This window comes from Diaphorina citri, unplaced genomic scaffold (genome assembly GCF_000475195.1).
Source record: "Diaphorina citri unplaced genomic scaffold, Diaci psyllid genome assembly version 1.1 scaffold26, whole genome shotgun sequence".
NCBI lineage: Eukaryota > Metazoa > Arthropoda > Insecta > Hemiptera > Psyllidae > Diaphorina > Diaphorina citri.
Window position 1 is genome coordinate 80,350 of NW_007377464.1, and position 25,682 is coordinate 106,031.

At 38.9% G+C, this 25,682-nt stretch overlaps 1 protein-coding gene, 1 long non-coding RNA gene and 1 pseudogene across 2 annotated transcripts; 1 reads left to right on the top strand and 2 right to left on the bottom strand.

Annotated features, from left to right (window-relative positions):
• Positions 1 to 385: 385 nt before the first annotated feature.
• Positions 386 to 22,424, bottom strand: LOC103510322 (annotated as a pseudogene).
• Positions 4,736 to 5,738, bottom strand: LOC113467933. Its single transcript, XR_003391840.1, has 2 exons — positions 5,698 to 5,738; positions 4,736 to 5,239 (listed from the first exon to the last, which is right to left on the bottom strand). It is a non-coding gene; the product is annotated as an uncharacterized LOC113467933 (long non-coding RNA).
• Positions 8,413 to 14,087, top strand: LOC103510216. Its single transcript, XM_017444611.2, has 6 exons — positions 8,413 to 8,571; positions 9,012 to 9,136; positions 11,914 to 12,147; positions 12,402 to 12,597; positions 13,003 to 13,401; positions 13,567 to 14,087. Exons 2-6 carry the CDS (start codon positions 9,047 to 9,049, stop codon positions 14,028 to 14,030), a joined length of 1,383 nt encoding a protein of 460 aa, XP_017300100.1. The 5' UTR covers positions 8,413 to 8,571; positions 9,012 to 9,046; the 3' UTR covers positions 14,031 to 14,087.
• Positions 22,425 to 25,682: the final 3,258 nt, after the last annotated feature.

Genomic DNA, 25,682 nt, shown 5'->3' on the forward strand with positions numbered 1-25,682 from the left:
TATCTGTTTCGGTTTTAGAATAAAGTCCGGTGCGGGAGGGAGAGGCGATACCGCGACCTTGCGCATAAATCTAGTTTGGGGTCGAGTGGATTGGAACACATCACATGCCTTTAGCCACACTCCATTTGTCAAGGCTCTAGGTAATCTAGGTATTACCTTGTCCTTGGGATCAATTCAATTTGAAAAAACCTAACTCGAATTTTGTGGCCCCAGCCAAAAGACTATATCTCTCTGTCCCTCGTATCTTCTCACTTAATAATTTTCTACAGGGTGCGCCAGAAAAACACTGACAACGGCTCAACTTACCTCTGTTTCATGTTTTATCACTTTTTTAATGAAAAATTGAAGATATTGGACTATAAATAGAAACTACTCATCAGATTACTCACAGGGACACAGCAATCAACTGCAGACCCCACTGTGAGAAACCCACATCTAGGCCTGACGCAATCCCAGTGGGTGCAATCTTGTGAAGTTGATTGTGCCAACATAGGAGCACTCGCTTCTGGTGGGTATACAGCTCGTAGACTTTACGGCATATGAGGGCAACAAGGAATTTGAAAACCAAGTGACACACAACAATGGAGAGTGGGTATTTGTAGATCTGAAAATCAGAGGCAAGATTATAACGCCCCCACCACCCTGGTTGAGTTGTCTATACTGACGGTACGACTTGTGTAGCACGTGACAGACCACGCCTGTCAAACAGATGACCAGTCCGGCCAGGTTGATCGGAGTGATGGCCTTGTTCTCCGTCTCCACGGCTAGCACTAGAGTGGAGATTTCCTGCAAAGGGAAAGGAAAAATTAAAATATTTAATAAGTTAAAAATTATACTTTTGTTTGACAGGGATTTTTCCTTCAGAATATCTAAAATACGTGAGTTTACCAAGTTTCAAGGGACTCAAAAGTTAGCTGGAATATTTGACTCATATGTATGTACATCGTAGTCACCCTAGGGCTGATTGAAAGGCTTACAAAAAACGCCGATCCGGGAAAAGGCGAAGAAGTATCAAATCAAATCATGAATCATTTGTGTGTGTGTTTTTTTCCACAGTTTTTGACCTTAGCAGGGAATGCTCCACCATGGCCACATCTTTATTTGTGGTAAAGCGAAGAGTCTTTTCACAACTTTTGTGGGTACCACAGCATTCAATCTTTTAACACTGGTAATGCCGCCACTGGTCGCTATTCAATTGTCCTCAAGAGGCTGACTGCACCCCGAACTCCAAGCAGAGTCGAAAAAACTTCGACCCCGCCGGGAATCGAACCCGGGAACTGTGTAAAAGTTTATGACCTTGACTCACCTTGACTATCCCCACTATGGATAGGGTAAGACTTGACGTCTGAACTTTTGTGGGTACCACAGCATTCCGCCACTGGTCGCTACTCAATTGTCCTCAAGAGGCTGACTGCACCCCGAACTCCAAGCAGAGTCGAAAAAACTTCGACCCCGCCCGGAATCGAACCCGGGAACTGTGTAAAAGTTTATGACCTTGACTCACCTTGACTATCCCCACTATGGATAGGGTAAGACTTGACGTCTGGGACACCACCATGAACTCAGCAAACTCCATGGAAGAAGCAAGTATAGCGCCCTCCAGTAGACCTAGTGTGAACTTGTGAGATAGGTACGGGTTCTCTACTAGGCTGGATATAGGTTAGATTATTAATAGCTTTCATATACAGGGTGGCTAAGTTTACGTTAATAGCTCTCATTTACAGGATGGTACAAAAGAGTCGTCCGCTCTAATTTAGAGATAATTTTATCATTTGTAACGATTTCCTATAAATACTATAATACGATTTCCTATAAATCCTATCTCTCTTCGATTTCGGTACGATAAGGCGTTCCCTACGTCCCCCTTCGGGATTAAAGGTGAAACTTTGCCAGCCTAGTTTGCTTGGAGGGTAGCGCGTCTGCCTCGTAAGCGCTAGGCCGTGGGTTCGACTCCCGCCTGGGGAGGATTTTATCCTAAACAAATAAGGTTTGTTCTCGAAATGGCTAGCTTTCTCCTATCCTATCTCTCTTCGATTTCGGGACGATTAGGCGTTACTAGTTCTGGTCTGGCTGGGGGACTTTAAACAGGGAGGATACCAGCCTGAAATTTCCCTTGCTAAGGAAATAGCATTGAGTGCGAAGGGCATCCACTCGTAAACTTTTTGTAGTCAAAACCAAATGTCAGCCCGAAGCAATCACTAGCAAGAGCTGATTGAGAGGCTGACGAAAAACGCCGACCCCGTCTGAACAAGGGAAAAGGCGAGATCCAAAGCACGTTCGCCCCAGGCGGGAATCGAACCCACGACCTGGCAATTACAAGACGGGCTCGCTATCTTCAAAGCTAACAAGGCTGAAAAAGGTAAAAGTGTAAATAAAAAACGCTCATATAAAATTTTTGACAGATTACGTATTTTTTATTTTAGTCAATCAAAAATAAATCAAACACTGAAACTAAAGTAATACTTGTCAACTTACGAAAATAATAAACATAGCATTTAGGTATCTTAAGGTTAGATTATTAATAGCTTTCATATACAGGGTGGCTAAGTTTACGCTAATAGTTCTCATTTACAGGATGGTACATAAGAGTCGTCCGCTCTAATTTAGAGATAATTTTATCATTTGTAACGATTTCCTATAAATCCTATCTCTCTTCGATTTCGGGACGATAAGGCGTTCCCTACGTCCCCCTTCGGGATTAAAGGTGAAACTCTGCCAGCCCAGTTCGCTTGGAGGGTAGCGCGTCTGCATTGTAAGTGCTCGGTCGTGGGTTCGACTCCCGCCTGGGGCGGATTTTATCCTAAACAAATAAGGTTTGTTCTCGAAATGGCTAGCTTTCTCCTATCCTATCTCTCTTCGATTTCGGGACGATTAGGCGTTAGCCGTTACAGTTCCCTCTGTCAAACCTCTTGAAAATAATAATAAATAAACTCGTGTCCACCCTGAATATTGATTGATCACATACAAAGAATAGGTGACTAGACCACAACACAAAATATATTGGACAATAAAGCCATACGTGAAAGTTGAGTATGCTTTTCCACAAACAACTATGGAATAAATTCTAATGTACATGTTAAACTCACAATAACAACAACGAAAGCAGAAAAAAAAAGACAATATTTACAATATTACAGTAAAATATTAATAACTTCTGTGCCCGAGTATCACACTAGCCTTGCACACCGGAGGTCCCCGGGTTCGATTCCCCGTAGAGTCGAAGTCTTTTTCGGCTCTCCGCTTGGAATGCGCAGTGCATTCAGTCTCAGCTTCACCACAAATATTTAGATTACAATATAATTAAGTTGCTTTCAATGTACAATGTACATACTTACTTGGTATTCTTATACTTATCCTATACCTACTAATAATTAAATAATATCTTTATTTACATACAAATAAGGGACCATTAGGTACATAGATAGTTACATACCTAGCTGATTACTAAATAATGGTCAAATATTCAACACCCATCACACTTCTTTTAAAGAATAATTTTAACATTAGGTAGGTACATAATTATTAGGTACCTATCTTTTTTTTTTAGTGCTTTAACAATGGTTAAATCGTTATTATCTGATTTTAAAAAAGATGGAATGTCTTAAATGACAATGATGAAGTTTGAAAAGAGAAGGAACATTAAACAGATCCTTGGAATGTTAAAACAATATTGTTCTATTAAAATGACCTGAGGTAAATGAAACAATTTATCCTATGTATTCAACATAAGGAAAGTAAAGTGATCGACGAAATTTTCGATGGTATTTTTTTTAGGTTTTGTTCTATTCCACTAAATTTACAAAATTAAGAATATAAATGCTCTAGTCGAGTACCAATCACAATGCTAAAGGACAACCAAATGCTTGATTCTATAGAATAATATACATACTAGCGTTTAAAGAAAATGTCACTCTAAAAGCTTATAGCTCCCTTAGTCTAAGTGCCTCTAAAAAAGCGTCAAACTTTGTAAAAAAATTGACATTTTGAATTGCTCTATGGTTTCATCACTTCGCGAATAATATTACTAGACCCGAAACGTCCGAAAAATATAAGTTACTCCCACCTTTCACTCCATACAAACATACCTTACCTACGCTGAGAGGTAAAGGTAAAGAAAGCTTTGTCCCTATTAAGTAGTCTTATGGAACTACTCGAATGGAGTATCTCTATTCGATATCTGATGGAAGTAAAGCTCCATTTCACTTCCTGGGGAAGACACTCTCCATTCTAAGTACCCCGTGAAGGGTACAAGATCCATTCTACTTCGTGGGGAAAAAAAGTCCAGCCTAATGGGAGTAAAACTCCATTCTACTCCATGAGTGATAAAACTCCATTCTACTCCACGAGTGATAAAACTCCATTCTAATGGGAGTAAAACTTTATTCTACTTACTCCGTGATGTGTTAAGCTCTCTCCAGTCTACTCTTGGGTAGAATTAAGCTCCATTCTACTCTACGAGGGAGTATAACTCCATTCTATTTACTCCCTGAGGGAAGTAAAGCTCACGAAAAAAACAACTGCGACTTTACGCAGTTGACGTCACACATATTTGAACTTTTTCATTAGAACGGAAAATAAAAATTGAATGTTCGACCTTTTACAGTTATTTTTTCGGATTTTTGACCTCAGATTTGGATTTTTCCCAACTTTTTACATAGGAATCGACGATTTATTTATTATTTTTACCCATTTGCAACTGCTCTATCCATACAAACATACCTTACCTACGCTGAGGGGTAAAGGTAAAGCTTTGTCCCCATTAGTCTTATGGAACTACTCCAATGGAGTATCTCTATTCGATATCTGATGGAAGTAAAGCTCCATTTCACTTCCTGGGAAAGACTTACTCCATTCCAAGTACCCTGTGAAGGGTACAAGATCCATTCTACTTCGTGAGGAAAAAAAGTCCAGCCTAATGGGAGTAAAATCGATTCTACTCCATGAGTGATAAAACTCCATTCTACTCCACGAGTGATAAAACTCCATTCTAATGGGAGTAAAACTTTATTCTACTTACTCCGTGATGTGTTAAGCTCTCTCCAGTCTACTCTTGGGTAGAATTAAGCTCCATTCTACTCCATGAGAGGTAAAACTCCATTCTACTTACTCCCTGATGGAAGTAAAGCTCCATTCTACTCCATGATAGGTAATTATAGTGTCACTAGTCACTACTTCACACAGAAGTAGGACATGGACTAGAGCACTATCTCTCCCTGCTGTTGAGAACATTGAACAGGACCTGTGGGAATGAGAAACATTAATAATGAAAAGGTTGGTTTTACAACGATTTGTTTTCTTCTTCAAGATTTACGACAGGGGACTGTAACAACGGAGGTCTTATCGTCCCGAAATCAAACAGAGGAGGACAAGATAGGAGAAAGCCGCCCGTTCCGAGAACGAACCTTATCTGTTTAGGTTTTAGAATAAAGTCCGGTGCGGGAGGGAGGCGATACCGCGACCTTGCGCATAAAACTAGTTTGGGGTCGTGGATTGGAACACATCACATGCCTTCATGCACACTCCATTTGTCAAGGCTCTAGGTATTACCTTGTCCTTGGGATCAATTTAATTTGAAAAAACCTAACTCGAATTTTGTGGCCCCAGCCATAAGTCTATATCCCTCTGTCCCTCGTATCTCCCCACTTAATAATTTTCTACAGGGTGCGCCAGAAAAACACTGACAACGGCTCAACTTACCTCTGTTTCATCCTCGCTATTCTCATCACTACTTTTTAGCCCATACCAAACTAACATTCCACAGTGTCTGGTTCAATAGCTATTGTAAGAACAGCTGGTTTACCATAGGGGTACTCAGGTTCTCAAGGGTCATGAGAAAACCTACACCAATAGCCTGGGTACAAAACACCTGTCAAATAGAAATACTTGATGATCTACTGACGTTGGAGTTTCCACGACTCAACGTCATGGAAAAGTGATAAAATAGACGATGAGAACAGCTGGTTTACCATAGGGGTACTCAGGTTCTCAAGGGTCATGAGAAAACCTACACCAATAGCCTGGGTACAGAACACCTGTCAAATAGAAATACTTGATGATCTACTGACGTTGGAGTTTCCACGACTCAACGTCATGGAAAAGTGATAAAATAGACGATTACTTCAAGGGACAGGTAACTTACCAAGAAATATTCCTACCAAATTTCAGCTTTCTAGGTGTTGTGGTTCTAGAGATAGAGCGATCAGTGTGTGAAATGTGAAGCTTGAATGGCAAACATACCAAAAGAAAAAGAACAACACAAAACACATGGACAGAGGTGAATGACCTACGTCGTCGTGCTCCTTATCATTTTCGCAGATGAGATGCAGTTCGCAGTTCCCTGTATTGCAGTTCTTTTGATTAGGTAATAAAAAAATCCAATAAAGAATCCCGCTAGTTCATCCCGAGGCATGGCCAAACTTGTGGAAAAGGCATGGCCGAACTTGTAGTTATCAAACTAAAAACATAAACGAAAGTCAAATATTAGGCGAGCGAGGAAAAGTTTTCTCTCCCGCAGTCTCTGCACTCTGTGTATTTCTTATGGTGATTTTAGCGATCAAAAATTGATCATATCTCAGGATCGGTTTAGATTTTCGCAAAATCCTTTCTTATTGCACACCTAGACCATACAAGAAATATTCCTACCAAATTTCAGCTTTCTAGGTGTTGTGGTTCTAGAGATAGAGCGATCAGTGTGTGAAATGTGAATGAGTGAATGGATCTCGTTCTTATAATATAAGATTATCATTATTATTTTCCAGAAATGCGTCCCCAATGGTTCACCGTAGATAGCATCCCTTATGATCAGATGTGGCTGGATGACAAGTATTGGCTACCGTTGTTAATACGAGGCGATAGATTCAAGGGGTACTTCTTGTACGAACATAGTAACATACCAAAAGAACAACACAAAACACATGGACAGAGGTGAATGACCTACGTCGGCATGCTCCTTATCATTTTCGCAGATGAGATGCAGTTCGCAGTTCCCTGTATTGCAGTTCTTTTGATTAGGTAATAAAAAAATCCAATAAAATCGATTCAAATAGGTAACTGTAAAATACAGCAGAACTCCAAAACGCAATCCGATTTGATTTTTGTTTTGTTTATCAATTTTTTTGGACAACACGGCGAGCACAGAGAAAAAACTTTTCTTATCAATCGCAACAGAGAAAAAAGTCTGCTTCCTCATTCTAACTTTTCTTATTTTTGTGGAAGCATTGTATAGAGTAGGTATCGATTTTGAATTGCATTTTATTTTACGTTACCTCTTAGACCCGTGATTTTTTTTTGGTTCGCCTGATTTTGACTGAAACTTAAAGAGTAAAACTGCCTGTTGGAAAATGTGAAAGTCACTAAATTTTAATACCTATATACCTACTACTTTAGCATCGAATTTTAGGTAAAGCATGTGGTAACACTGATTTCAAACGAGGTAGGTAGGTACCTATACGAGTAGTGTTGAAATTCCCTCTCTTCTGTAGTCTTTAGTTTGCACACTAGCTGGAGCCTCCCGGAGTTTTGGAATTCCTTAAGACAAGGACAAAAGAATACATTATCCGTTTATTCTGGTAAGAACCATCAACTATTTATAAGATCCATCAAGTATTTTACGCATTCGTCTTTCATTAGACAAGATTTTGGAAAGGAGAAGAAAATTTTAACACTAGTCCAAAAGGACCATATTCATAAGTTCGGTCAACAGGTTGAGTTGTTGTTGTTGTTGTTGTTGTTTTTTTTTTTTTTTTTTTTTTTTTTTTTCTATCTATTAGGTATTACACATTATGATTAAGTAGCCCAAAAGCAGGCATGAGTCAACAAAAATATAAAACAGCTATTGAACCGAATTAAGGAGACCGGTAAGAGCTCCACCCCGCCAGTTAAAAAACGGTTGGACAGTTAAAAAATAGGTACCTACCTACGTGTTTAACTTTTATTAGGTGAATAGTTACCAACTTTTGGTGTGCTCTGTATTTATAGCTCAGTGGCGTAGGTAGGTCATTATTGGTGACCCGAGTTTACTTTGAAATGGGGGGTTTTCTCTGAAGAAGTTTCAGTGTGCGGAATTCAGTATGAAGAACAACTATTCCAGCGCATTTTTAATGGTGAACCGAGTTGTGTCATCAGATATTATGTATTTAGCGGAATACCTTACTTTTGGTAAGCCAAAAATTCAAGAGGACCGTGTAAAAAAGATGAACCCCCTCCCCCCTTTGAAAGCTACGCTACTGGTAGATTGTCCATTAACTGTCCATATTACTACTCACTGCACAGGTATATCGTTTGGCCTATACCAAACTACATGCTATTCTTCATCATAAACATGTAGATTAGTCGTTTGTTTATAACCAAATCATCGAATTTTCGGACCATTTCACTGGATAATTTCAGTTGGCAGATCAGTTTCAAGACTTTAGTTGTCCAAATATCCCAGAGCTCTATTTATTTAATTTTTTTCCGTACTTTAAAATTAAAACACCTGTTCGTAAAAGAAACCTCTGAAGCGCTCATTGTTTCAAGAAAATTAGCCGAGTTTTTGAGATTTTCAGCTGTTTTGAAAGAAAATGTTTGAAGGTAAGAAATGAAATTTCAATTTTTCCGGCCAGTTTTTTTTTTTTTTTGACATGTGTTGAAGGTAAGAAATGAAATTTTAATTTTTCCGGACAGTTTTTTTTTTTTGACATGTGAGGGGCAAACTTTTCAAACAGGTCTTATCAGGTTTTATGCCACCTCGCCTTTATCTTTGGAATTAAATCAGCTCCTCGCTCCTAGGTTGTACTCACGAGGCTGAGTAGCTACAACCCGAACTAACCAGAAACACATCAAAGACGGTCAATTATAGGTACTCGTACTTACAGGATATAATGTAATAGTACTTATTTTTACTGCTTGAATAGGACTCCAGCAGTAGGGTAGGTACTACCATTAGATCAAATTTTCAAACAATGTTGAGGATGAAATTCCATATCTCGGCTGAGATTCAACCCCCGCCCACTTGTTCTTCATCTTTCCAGAAATTTATGCGAGAACCTTACACGGAAAGTTATAAATGTTCATACAAGATATGGCCTTATCCCTCGTGTATCGAATACCCATGATCCGGTCTACCGTGCAAACCGTGAACCTAAAGTACCACCAGGTCAAAAGCGGCAACATCTTTATCAACCTGGTCCTAAGCACTATTGAATTATGCGTCTATCTGTGTGTCAAACTGGTTGGCCAAATCCAAACGTACGACTACAGGAAATATTACCATAGGGGTACTCAGGTTCTCAAGGGTCATGAGAAAACCTACACCGATAGCCTGGGTACAGAACACCTGTCAAACAGAAATACTTGATGATCTACTGACGTTGGAGTTTCCACGACTCAACGTCATGGAAAAGTGATAAAATAGACGATTACTTCAAGGGACAGGTAACTTACAGTGGACAACAGCTTGAATGGTGAACATACCAAAAGAACAACACAAAACACATGGACAGAGGTGAATGACCTACGTCGGCATGCTCCTTATCATTTTCGCAGATGAGATGCACTCGGTATCTAGAAGTTGTAGAAGAAAAAGAAAAATTCTGTTGGTCCTCATTTTTCCTGCTCTTAACTGCTCTATGACTTTAAAACATCACCCAAGTAAGCGCAACTGTTCTATTGGGTATTACACATTATGATAAAGTAGCCCAAAAGCAGGCATGAGTCAACAAATATATAAAACAGCTATTGAGCCGAATTAAGGAGACCGGTAGAGCTCCACCCCGCCAAGTCAAAACAGTTGGACAGTTAAAAAATAGGTACCTACCTACCTACGTGTTCAACTTTTATTAGGTGAATAGTTACCAACTTTTGGTGTGCTCTGTATTTATAGCTCAGTGGTGTAGCTAGTTCATTATTGGTGATCCGAGTTTACTTTGAAATGGGGGTTTTCTCTGAAGAAGTTCCAGTGTGCGGAATCCAGTATGAAGAACTATTCCAGCGCATTTTTAATGGTGAACCGAGTTGTGTCATCAGATATTATGTATTTAGCGGAATACCTTACTTTTGGTAAGCCAAAAATTCAAGAGGACCGTGTAAAAAAGATGAACCCCCCTCCTCCCTTTGAAAGCTACGCTACTGGTAGATTGTCCATTAACTGTCCATATTACTACTCACTGCACAGGTATCGTTTGGCCCATACCAAACTACATGCTATTCTTCATCATAAACATGTAGATTAGTCGTTTGTTTACAACCAAATCATCGAATTTTCGAACCATTTCACTGGATAATTTTAGTTGGCAGATCAGTTTCATGACTTTAGTTGTCCAAATATCCCAGAGCTGTATTTATTTATTTAATTTTTTTTCCGTTCGTACTTTAAAATTAAAACACCTGTTCGTAAAAAAAACCTCTAAAGCGCTCATTGTTTCAAGAAAATTAGCCAAGTTTTTGAGATTTTCAGCTGTTTTGAAAGAAAATGTTTGAAGGTAAGAAATGAAATTTTAATTTTTCCGGACAGTTTTTTTTTTTTGACATGTGAGGGGCAAACTTTTCAAACAGGTCTTATCAGGTTTTATGCCACCTCGCCTTTATCTTTGGAATTAAATCAGCTCCTCGCTCCTAGGTTGTACTCACGAGGCTGAGTAGCTACAACCCGAACTAACCAGAAACACGTCCAAGACGGTCACTTATAGGTACTTACAGGATATAATATAATAGTGCTTATTTTTACTGCTTGAATAGGACTCCAGCAGTAGGGTAGGTATTACCATTAGATCAAATTTTCAAACAATGTTGAGGATGAAATTCCATATCTCGGCTGAGATTCAACTCCCGCCCACTTGTTTACCAGGCGAGCGGCTTGACCATCGAAGCAGGGAATAGAAAGTAAATAAATCAGGTATTTTGTCTCTTAAATCACTTGAACTTGTACATACGTACTTACTCTTAAAACACGTTTGCTTTAATTTGGAACTCGTTTGTTCTTCATTTTTTTAGAAATTTATGCGAGAACCTTACACGGAAAGTTATAAATGTTCATACAAGATATGGCCTTATCCCTCGTGTATCGAATACCCATGATCCAGAAGCCCAAAGTGCGCTTCAACATGAAACTCTTTGGGAGTAAAACAGCCCGCTTTGAAAGTTAGCGCGCCTGCCTTGTACCTTGTAGGTGCTAGGTCGCGGGTTCGATTTCCGCCCAGGGCACATTTTATCCTAAACAGATAAGGTTCGTTCTCTGAACGGCTGGCTTTCTCCTATCCTGTCTTCCTTCTCTCTTTGGACGTTTTTCATGCACTTTTGCACAGAAGCCCAAAGTGCGCTTCAACATGAAACGCTTTGGGAGTAAAACAGCTTTGAAAGTGAAAGTTAGCGCGCCTGCCGATTTCCACCCAGGGCACATTTTATCCTTAACAGATAAGATTCGTTCTCTGAACGGCTGGCTTTCTCCTATCCTGCCTTCCTTCTCTCTTCGATTTCGGAACGATAAGATCTCCGTTGTTCACAGTTCTTTTTAAATTTCGCCATAATTATCTGGGTCAACTAGTGCAGAAAAAATCTTAAAACTACATTTTTTTCGATCTCTTTTTCTTATAATTTTATTTATTAAATTTAAATAAGTATAAAAGTTTTGTACAATAAGTTCAATGGAATTGAATGTATAAAATGTACGTGGGCGAGCCTTTTCTACGTGAAATCATTCGATTAACTACCTACAATTTCATATGTAGATTTACCTACAATTTATTAAAAAATTGATTTCCTAGATAGTTTTTTTCTTATATTGAGTTAATAAAATACACATTTAGTGATCAAATTAAAACTCAATTGACATAGTGCAGACATGCTGCTTAAGATTGACATCACTGTCAATATTGTTAACACGTTAGGACCTCAATCCCACTACATCGTATAAGCTCCGGGCAAAAGTACCACCAGGTCAAAAGCGGCAACATCTTTGTCAACCTGGTCCTAAGCACTATTGAATTATGCGTCTATCTGTGTGTCAAACTGGTTGGCCAAATCCAAACGTACGACTACAGGAAATATTTGACCCAGATGAATCACTATGTTTACGTCGGTGTTTGTCAGTACGCGACCCCAGTCCTGTGGTGCCAACTCCGGGACGCTTTCCAACGGGTTAAAGACTTCACGCTTGATGTCTCCTACGGGGTTGCCAAATATCTGGATAATCTGCTGTGCTCGGGAATGGGCGGGTTTGATTCACCGCATACCCAGGTGAACTTTGACTCACCGAATATGAATACGCTGATTGATTTGCTCACGCGATCCCTGGCCGAGTTGAAGATCAAGGAGAACAACAGTCTGCTTGAACTGAGCGGATACCATCAGGAGTTCCAACACTCGGGTGAGTTGACTTTTCATTTTTTACAAAATTGTTTTTTTTTTTTTTTTTTCCTCACGGGATTGCCAAATATCTGGATAATCTGCTGTGCTCGGGAATGGGCGGGTTTGATTCACCGCATGCCCAGGTGAACTTTGACTCACCGAATATGAATACGCTGATTGATTTGCTCACGCGATCCCTGGCTGAGTTGAAGATCAAGGAGAACAACAGTCTGCTTGAACTGAGCGGATACCATCAGGAGTTCCAACACTCGGGTGAGTTGCTGAGTTGACTTTTCATTTTTTACAAAATTGTTGTTGTTGTTGTTGTTTCTTCTTTTTTTTTTTCTTTTTTTTTAATAGTTGAAAAAGAAAAAAATTCTTCAACTATGATACCTAGTAAGGCTAGTAACCATCTGAGAAACACTGCAGATAAGTACTTACATAACTCCATACTCTCAGATGTTCTCATTCAAGTGCATGCTGCTTAATAGGATATTCTAATTTGTAGCTTCTTTTTCTTCGTCAGCATCTCACTCAGTCCTAACTAGGGTTTGGGCTGACATTTGATTTTGGCTACAAATTTTAGCAAGGGAAATTCAGGCTATTATACACCCTGTTTAAAGTCCCCCAGCCAGACAATTTGTATCATGAATAGCTAATTTACTTTGTCTTCCTCAGGTGTTATCGTGGAACACAGCTCCACAAGCTGCGACTGCGAGAAGCACCATGACGATCACGTCTACACGAACAACAACAATAACGTCGACACTCTGACTGCCATCGAGTACCATTCCGAATCCGCCAAGCACTCAATGAGCCACAAACCCTCAGAAGAACCAACCAGTGAGTCCTCCATAGCTCATGAGAACATCATGGCTGACATGGAAGACCAGACGTCCCAGACAGAGGATATTCCCACGAACCCCCAGACAGAGGACCAAGATACCCCCGGGAAAACGACATCCCAGGAGTGGCACAAGTTGTACCCTTCGTCACAACCGATGATACCGATGATGACCGAGGGCAAGGCTTTCGAACTGGCCGAAGCTCTGAAGGAAAAGCGACAGGACAAGACAGGTAAGGGATATCAGATGATTCTTTGATCCTCAACTAACGAACGGAGGCTGAAGAGGCCGATTATGTACGAGTAGCTAAGGGAGTCATTTATGACAGAGTAATAGAATGGATTGGGCATTGGGATCTTATCAAAGATGTGAACTCATTTCGGTATTTTGTTTCCAGGGAGAGACGCGTACGAAGTGGACACGGTCCTGGTGCTGCTGAGCCAGTGGAATGTGATCGACGAGAAGTCGAAACATTACGCCATCGACCGCGCCAACCTCCTCTATCTCGCCATCTGCTACGGATGGAGCTACGCCCTCCAGAAGGTCTCCCCTTCAACCACGGCGCCCATTGTGACTCCCCCCGTGACAATCCCCCCACCAGGCGAGCACAGCCCCCTGCACAGACAACACTCCAATGACTCCAACACTGCACCAGCAGCGGCCCCGCAGGCGAAGAATCTGCGCAAGAACGTCATCAGCCGTTCCCATAGCTCGGTGTACAGCAATGACAGCGGCAAACATCATTATAACGGATACAACGGGTATTTCCATCGGCCCAATAATGGTTACTATAGGCGGTCGTTCCCTCCTAATATGTACCAGCAGAGTCACTATGACTCCAGCCATTTCTATGGCAAATAGTCACAGACTGACGAGAGGGATGGCTGTGATCTACACTCAGGGTTGAGTGGAATGTGAGGGTAGATTAGGCGGTCGTTCCCTCCTAATATGTACCAGCAGAGTCACTATGACTCCAACCATTTCTATGGCAAATAGTCACAGACTGACGAGAGGGATGGCTGTGATCTACACTCAGGGTTGAGTGGAATGTGAGGGTAGAAAATCATAGGCGGTCGTTCCCTCCTAATATGTACCAGCAGAGTCACTATGATTCCAGCCATTTCTATGGCAAATAGTCACAGACTGACGAGAGGGATGGCTGTGATCTACACTCAGGGTTGAGTGGAATGTGAGGGTAGAAAATCCAATGTCGTCCTGACCTTGGTTCGACACCTTGTGATACAAGTGGCATTTTAAAATTGCATTTAATGTATGAAGGACCTGCGGCTAAGGTTCTAGCTGCTTTAGTTGGTTCGACACCTTGTGATGCAAGTGGCATTTTAAAATTGCATTTAATGTATGAAGGACCTGCGGCTAAGGTTCTAGCTGCTTTAGCGCCGGAAATGTCCGGACTGATAACGGAATTCTTTATCTTTGAGATTTTTAGAATCATTATGAAATGCTCGAGCTTTGATAAATTTTGCATTTTCAATTTTTTAACGAATTAAAAAAGCGTCGAAAATTCTAAATTTTGAATTTTCCAGCGGATACTCAACAATTTCCAATGGATCACTGAAGTTAAGTAACTGGTCAAGTGGTCACTCATCCGTTGTTGCTATCCGGATGGGTGATCATCTGGGTAACCGCGTTCTGTTGGATTTTCCCTGCTCTTCTCAGGCTGGGTGAGTTTCATGTGGGGAGGCGCATAGCTTGTCGCCGAATGGAGATAAAAACATTAGCAGTTAGACAGTAAACAGTCGTGTGCAGCTACACTAGCGTATATCTAACCCCCACAGCCCCGCAGGGACACAAACTGATAACGGAATTCTTTGAGATTTTTAGAATCATTCCGAAATGCTCGAGCTTTGATAAATTTTGCATTTTCAATTTTTTAACGAATTAAAAAAGCGTCAAGTGCACCTTTTTATGTTTGGGAAGTGAAAAGAGAGATCTTGAAAAGATTCTCGGAAAACTTTCTCCAAATTTTTCACCCCCAAATATTTTTCTACCCTCCATCTGTGTTTTATAGTTTGAGACCGCCAACTTGTGAAGTTTGCTGGGAAGTGAAAAGAGAGATCTTGAAAAGATTCTCGAAAAACTTTCTCCAAATTTTTCACCCCCAAATATTTTTCTACCCTCCATCTGTGTTTTATAGTTTGAGACCGCCAACTTGTGAAGTTTGGGATGATTTGGTTTTTTTGAGATCGAAATACATTTAGGGTTTCCATTTATGTAGAAAATTGGTATGAATAGTAAAATAGCGAGTAATTGGCATTATCGCAGGTGTTTATCTAGGAAAATAGTAAAACAACTAAACTTAATTCGAACATGCTCTCTCACTTAAAAACTACTTCAGGGACGAATTCGACTTACAATTTACGTAGGTAAACGAATTTCCGAACATCTATTACAGGTTTCTTGTACATAAACTTCAATGTTTATAAAGTTTCGTTCAACGTTATTTATTTATTTTTGTGTTTCGTTATTATTGAATAGAATACGTTTAGGGTTTCCGTTTATGTAGAAAATTGGTATGAATAGTAAAATAGCGAGTAAAGGCATTATCGCAGGTGTTTATCTAGGAAAATAGTAAAACAACTAAACTTAATTCGAACATGCTCTCTCAGTTGAAAACTACTTCAGGGACGAATTCGACTTACAATTTACGTAGGTAAACGAATTTCCGAACATCTGTTACAGGTTTCTTGTACATAAACTTCAATGTTTATAAAGTTTCGTTCAACGTTATTTATTTATTTTTGTGTTTCGTTATTATTGAATATTATATTTATAAAGTTTGCTTTTTTTCTATTGTTACTCGTTCATGAAAGAATCCAAAAATTCTTCCTTTCGTTTCAATGTAGGTGCGCGCAGCGTTGAATTTTGTTTAAATCCGCTCTCTATTGTTACTCGTTCATGAAAGAATCCAAAAATTCTTCCTTTCGTTTCAATGTAGGTGCGCGCAGCGTTGAATTTTGTTTCAATCCGCTCTTTGGTGTCGAAATTAATACTTATTTGTAGGTCCTCCGAATTTCTATAACTGTGTCAAAATTATAGATATCGAAAAATTCCGTAAATATATTAAAGTATGTAAATTGTAAATCCATCTAAACACATTGTAAACGAATTCGACCTGAAAACGATTTCTTTTTTTTTTTTCGCAGAACATCTTTTACCTACCTACTTCAATTACAATCAGTATTTATTAGATCAATTCAAATAGATAATCTTCATGAATAAATCCGCTCTTTTGTGTCGAAATGAATATCTGTAGGTCATCCGAATTTCTTATAACTGTGTCAAAATTATAGATATCGAAAAAATTCCGTAAATATAAAGTATGTAAATTGTAAATCCATCTAAACACATTGTAAACGAATTCGACCTGAAAACGATTTCTTTTTTTTTCGCAGTACATCTTTTACCTACCTACTTCAATTACAATCAGTATTTATTAGATCAATTCAAATAGATAATCTTCATGAATTTATTCCTGTAAATTCCTCTGAAAACTGCCCGAACCTCAGGACTTACATACCTCCTGTAACTAACTACCTGTTAAAATTACATACTTCCTGTAAATACTTGATGTTAATCTGTTTCTCTCAATGGTCATCCGAAAGAAATGGAGGAGTTGCAATTGGGAAAATATTATTAATAAAAGGTCGATTCCTACGTAAAAAGTTGTGAAAAATCCAAATGTGAGGTCAAACCACCAACTATTTATAAGATCCATCAAGTAGGTATTTTACGCATTCGTCTTTCAGTAGACAAGATTTTGGCAAGGAGAAGAAAATTTTAAACCAAGTCCAAAAGGACCATATTATATTCATAAGTTCGTTCAACAGGTCGAGTTGTTTTTTTTTTATAGTTTTCAAGTGTACCAACCTTATTCTTATTCACCAAACGTGAACATGTGTTAGGAATGGTTCACAGTAGGTAAAGCCGTACGTAATTGAAGGTAGGTACCTATGAAAGTTACGGAGTACTTTCGATGGATAAAATAATATCACTATTTATCTATCTATCTGAAGATGTGTCCACCACATAGTCGACCGGCCATCGGTCGACGTCGATTAATATCGATCGACGGCCGTCGACTAGGTGGGGACCCAAATTAATAAATTATCTAGTTAGCTGTAGCTATCCCTAGAACTGATTCGTGTAGGTAACCTTTTGATTTCCTGATTATTTCAGCAGGTAGACCAATTTTAGGTCCCGACAATGTCTCCAGCGAGTCGCAAAGTCCTCACCCTCGTCATCATCAAGAAGGGGTCCGATATTTTGCTGGGTATGAAGAAGAGAGGGTTCGGCGCGGGCAAATGGAATGGGTTTGGGGGCAAAGTGGAACCTGGTGAAACTATATTGGAGGGCGCCAAGAGGTAAGAATGTTCGACTTGCGATATCGCTGGGTGAGAGAGCTTAAAGCAGTGCTTCTCAAACTACCGTGAGGTAGCAAAAATAGGGCTCTTGAAAGTTGTGCCGCATTGGTAACAACTTTGAGAAGCACTAACTTAAACGAAAAATAAAAAATATCCTTTCATAATCGATACCGCTTTCCGCTTTCGCATTGCCTGATTGCCAGTCACATTTTTTTTTTTTAATGCAATTACGTAATTATGGGTTATGAAAGGATATTTTTCCCCCTGGCTTTCCTTTAAGTTAGTGCTTCTCAAACCCTGGAAGAGAAAAGTTTGTTCCGAAAATTTCCGCCCCGGCCGAGAATTGAACTAAGCATCACCTGCGGGTTGATAGTTCTTAACCTATCCCATTCAGAGGCACACTCATTAATACAGGCTTGTCCAACCAGCTGGATATCACAAGGGGACCTGATGAGAGGGTTAATCAGAATTAACCATTCATAAAAAATTACTACTGTAGTACTACAGTTCACTACATCTAGCTAAATTTGACTTGGACTTGTACCACCAAGCTCCATTCCGCAACACACGAGTCACTACACCATTGAGGGCAGCCAGCTGTGATATTACTTACTGACGTTAAGCAGTACGGATGGGTGACTATCTAGAGTTCTAGATCTAGAGTTTCTAGAGTGTCTAGATTCTAGACAATCGTGTGCTATTTAATGTGATGCTTTTTGACTGAGGTTGATTATTAATGTGAGGAGTAGCCTGTCGCCGAACGGATGATTAACAACCATTACTAAAAACCTTAGCAGTTGACATTATCAGAATTAATTTACCTTACCATTCATAAAAAAAACTACTACTGTAGTACTACAGTTCACTACGTTGCAAATGTGAGGAGTAGCCTGTCGCCGAACGGGTGATTAACAACCATTACTAAAAACCTTAGCAGTTGACATTAAACCCCTTGAGAAGAAAAAGAGAGACAAAAAAAATAATCTTACCTTCAAACAGAATAGCGAAGGGTAGGATGGACACAATCATCCAGGGTTGGACATGGTACACCATATCTATAGGACTGTTCATGTTGAGATCAGAACGTTGCATGACAAACTGCGTAATAATAATAATAATCTTACCTTCAAACAGAATAGCGAAGGGTAGAATGGACACAATCATCCAGGGTTGGACATGGTACACCATATCTATAGGACTGTTCATGTTGAGATCAGAACGTTGCATGACAAACTGCGCTAGAGTCCATCTCAATCCACTGTGGCGAGAGAACAAAGAGAGAATGAAACATTAGAATGACTGGGGGGACGTTGAACAGGGAGTAGACCAGCTTAGTAAGGCTGGGGGACTTTCAACAGGGAGTATACCAGCCTGAATTTCCCTTGAAAGGTTGAGTGCGGTTGGTTTTTAGTTTGGTTGGTTGAAAGTTTTTTGAACAAGGAAGGTTGAGTGCAAAGGGCAGCCCAAAGCAATCACACTAGGGCTGATTGAGAGGCTGACGAAAAACGCTGACGCCGAAATCGACGAAAAACGTACACGGGAAAAGGCGAAGAAAAAGAAGATTAATAATGCCTTGTGAGCACCCGCGGGTTCGATTCCCGACCAGTGCAAACTTTATCCTAAATAGAAAAGGTTCGTTCTCGGCTAGCTTCCTCATTTCTTGGATTTCGGGACAATGAGACCTTTGTTGTTAGGGTTCCCTCTATCAAACTTCTCCAGGGAGGGGAAAAACATTACTTGTACTGAACTGTACCTTGAGAAAGAAGCCAGCAATACAAGACTGAATCCCAGCCAGTTGAATGCTGTAGCCTTGTATGTGAACATGACTAGACCTGAGGTCCCCGGGTTCGATTCCCCGTAGAGTCGAAGTCTTTTTCGGCTCTCCGCTTGGAATGCGCAGTGCATTCAGTCTCAGCTTCACCACAAATATTTAGATTACAATATAATTAAGTTGCTTTCAATGTACAATGTACATACTTACTTGGTATTCTTATACTTATCCTATACCTACTAATAATTAAATAATATCTTTATTTACATACAAATAAGGGACCATTAGGTACATAGATAGTTACATACCTAGCTGATTACTAAATAATGGTCAAATATTCAACACCCATCACACTTCTTTTAAAGAATAATTTTAACATTAGGTAGGTACATAATTATTAGGTACCTATCTTTTTTTTTTAGTGCTTTAACAATGGTTAAATCGTTATTATCTGATTTTAAAAAAGATGGAATGTCTTAAATGACAATGATGAAGTTTGAAAAGAGAAGGAACATTAAATGTATCCTTGGAATGGTAAAACAATATTGTTCTATTAAAATGACCTGAGGTAAATGAAACAATTTATCCTATGTATTCAACATAAGGAAAGTAAAGTGATCGACGAAATTTTCGATGGTATTTTTTTTAGGTTTTGTTCTATTCCACTAAATTTACAAAATTAAGAATATAAATGCTCTAGTCGAGTACCAATCACAATGCTAAAGGACAACCAAATGCTTGATTCTATAGAATAATATACATACTAGCGTTTAAAGAAAATGTCACTCTAAAAGCTTATAGCTCCCTTAGTCTAAGTGCCTCTAAAAAAGCGTCAAACTTTGTAAAAAAATTGACATTTTGAATTGCTCTATGGTTTCATCACTTCGCGAATAATATTACTAGACCCGAAACGTCCGAAAAATATAAGTTACTCAAGATTATAAATGTTCACAAAGTTTAGAAAAAAAATGCTTTAAAAATAGAGGTCCATTATTATGGAATAATTAAAAAAAAAGTGTTTTTTTTTTTAAATTTCAAGTTTACATGGTAGTTCATACTTACGTCTATGAACCATTTCTGGTAGAATGTCAATCCAATGGACAAACAGAAGTAGCAAGCAACAATGAACATGATGACAAGAAAACTACACACCCATCGGTAGTCAGAAGAGTTGTCCTGCTCTTCGGAATTACGGAGGACAACTCTAGCCATCGTTCCTGCAAACAGACATAAGTAGGTAATAAAAATAGTTATGAGTGTAATAAATTACTATAGGGTCCTAACAGTTTACTCCATAGGTATTTCACTCTCATTATTTGCCTACTTGGAAATGTACCCCCTTTTGTGCTCAGGAAATAATACCTTACCTTAGTATTGATTATAATTTCGAGGATTTAAAGTTTTAAAACATTGGACACATTATACTTCATTTTTAGGGGTACATATATTAGAAAAACTATGATGCCAGGAAAGGAAGGTTATCTGGAATTTTACGACAGTGGACATTGTTAATAAAGCACAAATTAACAAAAAGACAACACAATGATTCTACCCATCACCTTTTTAGCCAAACCAAGACTGAAAACAAAAGTACAAAAATAGTTTAGTTAACTTGGAAGGTAGTGTACCTTGTAATCTCTAGGTCGTAAGGATCTTCTCTGAATAGCTGGAAAATTTCTCATTCTTGTCTTCCTCTCTCTCTTCAATTTTGAGACAATAAGACCTCAGTTAGGTTAAACTAAAAAAAAAAGAATTTTTAACTGAGCTAAGCATACTTAAACCTGTATTAAAAGTAAATTAGGAACTTACTTTTTTCTCCAGTTGAAACACAAGTGAAAATATGAGGATAAACACAACAGATGTAGACTTAGTCATGGTATACCTGCAAAACAAGGATGAAAAATAAATTTAGAAAGGGTAGGTACCTACCTTTTTTTTTATATATATAGAACATTTAAATTATTCCACACAGTACAAAATTATTAATGAAGGCCTGCTCACACCATTAAGTAAACTAAAACATCAACCTCAGACCATAAACTATTTTTACTTTCCTTATTTATTGGATTTAAATCAGGTGGCTTAAAATAGATTTTGTAAGAACTTACACTAGGTAATGGTAAAACTGTTTTATCACTTTTTTAATGAAAAATTGAAGATATTGGACTATAAATAGAAACTACTCATCAGATTACTCACAGGGACACAGCAATCGACCGCAGCCCCCACTGTGAGAAACCCACATCTAGGCCTGACGCAATCCCAGTGGGTGCAATCTTGTGAAGTTGATTGTGCCAACATAGGAGCACTCGCTTCTGGTGGGTATACAGCTCGTAGACTTTACGGCATATGAGGGCAACAAGGAATTTGAAAACCAAGTGACACACAACAATGGAGAGTGGGTATTTGTAGATCTGAAAATCAGAGGCAAGATTATAAATGTTCACAAAGTTTAGAAAAAAAATGCTTTAAAAATAGAGGTCCATTATTATGGAATAATTAAAAAAAAAGTGTTTTTTTTTTTAAATTTCAAGTTTACATGGTAGTTCATACTTACGTCTATGAACCATTTCTGGTAGAATGTCAATCCATGGACAAACAGAAGTAGCAAGCAACAATGAACATGATGACAAGAAAACTACACACCCATCGGTAGTCAGAAGAGTTGTCCTGCTCTTCGGAATTACGGAGGACAACTCTAGCCATCGTTCCTGCAAACAGACATAAGTAGGTAATAAAAATAGTTATGAGTGTAATAAATTACTATAGGGTCCTAACAGTTTACTCCATAGGTATTTCACTCTCATTATTTGCCTACTTGGAAATGTACCCCCTTTTGTGCTCAGGAAATAATACTTTACCTTAGACTTGATTATAATTTCGAGGATTTAAAGTTTTAAAACATTGGAGACATTTTACTTCATTTTTAGGGGTACATATTAGAAAAACTATGATGCCAGGAAAGGAAGGTCCTTGTCTGGAATTTTACGACAGTGGACATTGTTAATAAAGCACAAATTAACAAAAAGACAACACAATGATTCTACCCATCACCTTTTTAGCCCATACCAAACTAACATTCCACAGTGTCTGGTTCAATAGCTATTGTAAGAACAGCTGGTTTACCTTACCATAGGGGTACTCAGGTTCTCAAGGGTCATGAGAAAACCTACACCGATAGCCTGGGTACAGAACACCTGTCAAACAGAAATACTTGATGATCTACTGACGTTGGAGTTTCCACGACTCAACGTCATGGAAAAGTGATAAAATAGACGATTACTTCAAGGGACAGGTAACTTACAGTGGACAACAGCTTGAATGACGAACATAGTAACATACCAAAAGAACAACACAAAACACATGGACAGAGGTGAATGACCTACGTCGGCATGCTCCTTATCATTTTCGCAGATGAGATGCAGTTCGCAGTTCCCTGTATTGCAGTTCTTTTGATTAGGTAATAAAAAAATCCAATAAAAATCGATTCAAATAGGTAACTGTAACATACAGCAGAACTCCAAAACGCAATCCGCTTTGATTTTTGTTTTGTTTATCAATTTTTTTTGACAACACGGCGAGCACAGAGAAAAAACTTTTCTTATCAATCGCAACAGAGAAAAAAAACGTCTGCTTCCTCATTTTAATTTTTCTTTGTGGAAGCATTGTATAGAATAGGTATCGATTTTGAATTGCATTTTATTTTACGTTACCTCTTGGACCCGTGATTTTTTTTTAGGTTTACTTGATTTTGACCAAACTTAGGTAAATAATAGATCTGCCTATTAAAAAATGTGAAAGTCCTCTAGTACATTTTAATACTTTAGCATCAAATTTTAGGTAAAGCATGTGGTAACACTGATTTCAAACGAGGTAGGTATACGAGTAGTGTTGAAATTCCGAAATTCCCTCTCTTCTGTAGTCTTTAGTTTGCACACTAGCTGGAGCCTCCCGGAGTTTTGGAATTCCTTAAGGGCCGGTTTCTAACATCCTCTGTTGACTCGCGAGTTTGAAAACCAATGGTTCACCCAAACTCCGGAGTTGACCGAGTGTTTTGTATTTATCCATCTATCTAAAGATGTGTCCACCACATAGTCGACCGGCCATCGGTCGACGTCGATTCATATCGATCGACGGCCGTCGACTATGTGGGGACCCAAATTAATAAATTATCTAGTTAGCTGTAGCTATCCCCAGAACTGATTCGTGTAGGTAACCTTTTGATTTCCTGATTATTTCAGCAGGTAGACCAATTTTAGGTCCCAACAATGTCTCCAGCGAGTCGCAAGGTCCTCAGCCTCGTCATCATCAAGAAGGGGTCCGATATTTTGCTGGGTATGAAGAAGAGAGGGTTCGGCGCGGGCAAATGGAATGGGTTTGGGGGCAAAGTGGAACCTGGTGAAACTATTTTGGAGGGCGCCAAGAGGTAATAGGTACCTTACACAATCATTAGTAATGTCATTATTTCCAAGTAATGATGATGAAAAAATCAGAAAATCCGGAATTCCATCATTAGTAATGACATTACTAATGATCATGTAAGGTACCTTTAAGAATGTTCGACTTGCGATATCGTTGGGTGAGAGAGCTTAAAGCAGTGCTTCTCAAACTACCGCGAGGTAGCAAAAAAAAGGACTCTTGAAAGTTGTGCCGCATTGGTAACAACTTTGAGAAGCACTAACTTAAAGGAAAAATAAAAAAAATATCCTTTCATAATCGATACCGCTTTCGCATTGCCTGATTGCCAGTCACTTTTTTTTTTTTTTTTTTTTTTTTTTTTTTTAATTCAATTACGTAATTATGGGTTATGAAAGTATATTTTTCCCCCTGGCTTTCCTTTAAGTTAGTGCTTCTCAAACCCCGGAAGAGAAAAGTTTGTTCAGAAAATTTCCGCCCCGGCCGAGAATTGAACTAAGCACCTGCGGGTTCATAGTTCTTAACCTATCCCATTCAGAGGCAGGCTCATTAATACATACGTTAGGTAATCTCAATAGCTACATTGGGTAAGTGTACCATTTATTCGCCCACCTAAAAAACGCACCATTTATTGGCCCACATTTATTTTTCTAATTTTTGTTTTTATGACTACAATTTTTGAATAGCACTGGTTCGAGAGCAGTCTTTAAGCTTTTTCTTTTGATGAAATTGGATCTTGAAAAATTTCGTCCAGTTCAGACTTATGTGGCGTATGGTACAGGTGGGCCAATAAATGGTACGTTTTTTAGGTGGGCGAATAAATGGTACACTTACCCTTGGGACCTATCATGTATAAGTAGGTAGCTTTTATACATAGTTATACATACCTACACTAAGTAGTATATATATTTATTTCATGTTGTTTACCTATTGATATCTTATTTTATACAGGGAGTTGCAAGAAGAATGTCATCTGAAGTCAGACTCACTGCGTAATCTCAATAGCTACATTGGTACCTATCATGTATATGTAGGTAGCTTTTATACATAGTTTTACATACCTACACTAAGTATATTATTTTATTTCATGTTGTTAACCTATTTTGATATCTTATTTTATACAGGGAGTTGCAAGAAGAATGTCATCTGAAGTCAGACTCACTGCGGGAGGTTGGTCTATTGGAGTTTGAATTCAAGAATGATCCCGTTCTGCTGGAGACACACGTGTTTACTTCCGACCAGTTTGAAGGACAACCCACTGAAACTGAGGGTAAGATGAGAGAATTTTGACTTACGTTAGGACTGTAATGGTCAATTAACTTCACTTAAAAGTCCTAAATTAGCCAGTCTAGTTAGCTTAGTTGGTAGTGCGTCTGCCTTGTAAGTGCTAGGCCGCGGGTTCGATTCCCGCCCGGGGCGGATTTTATCCTGATGGGTCTGAAACTGAGGGTAAGATGAGAGAATTTTGACTTACGTTAGGACTGTAATAGTCGATCAACTTCGATCAAGTTCTACTTAAAAAAGCACTTAAAAGTCGTCAACTTTTTTCCCTAACTCCAACATCGTTTGATCTTATTTACTTTCTTTTTCAAGAGGTTTGATAGAGTGAACTGTAAATTGAAACTTTTGAGTCCTCTTTCTCTCTTCGCTTTCGGGATGATAGGACTACAGAACTGTGAACTTCTGAGTGTATTCTTATCGTCCCGAAAGCCAAGAGAGAAGGAGGACATAATACGATTTCTCGTGGCCACCTTTCCGAGAACAAAAATTACCTGCTTAGGATACAGTTCGAACCGAGCGGGATTCAAACCGCTTAACTCCAACCTAACTGGATTGACATCAAACGTGCCAGAAGGCGTGCTCAAGTCAAGAGTTCGATGTGACGCCCGGTTTTACCTACTTTACATTTTAAATCTAATGGTTTCGCAATAATGAAACAACTTT

Bases quoted from the DNA above. Each gene is read 5' to 3' on its own strand.
- LOC103510216 (XM_017444611.2), top strand. From the start codon at position 9,047: ATGTTCATACAAGATATGGCCTTATCCCTCGTGTATCGAATACCCATG. The intron at 9,137-11,913 runs GTCAAAAGCGGC...AAGTACCACCAG, and splicing joins TGAACCTAAAGTACCACCAG to GTCAAAAGCGGCAACATCTT. The intron at 12,598-13,002 runs GTGAGTTGCTGA...TGTCTTCCTCAG, and splicing joins TCAGGAGTTCCAACACTCGG to GTGTTATCGTGGAACACAGC.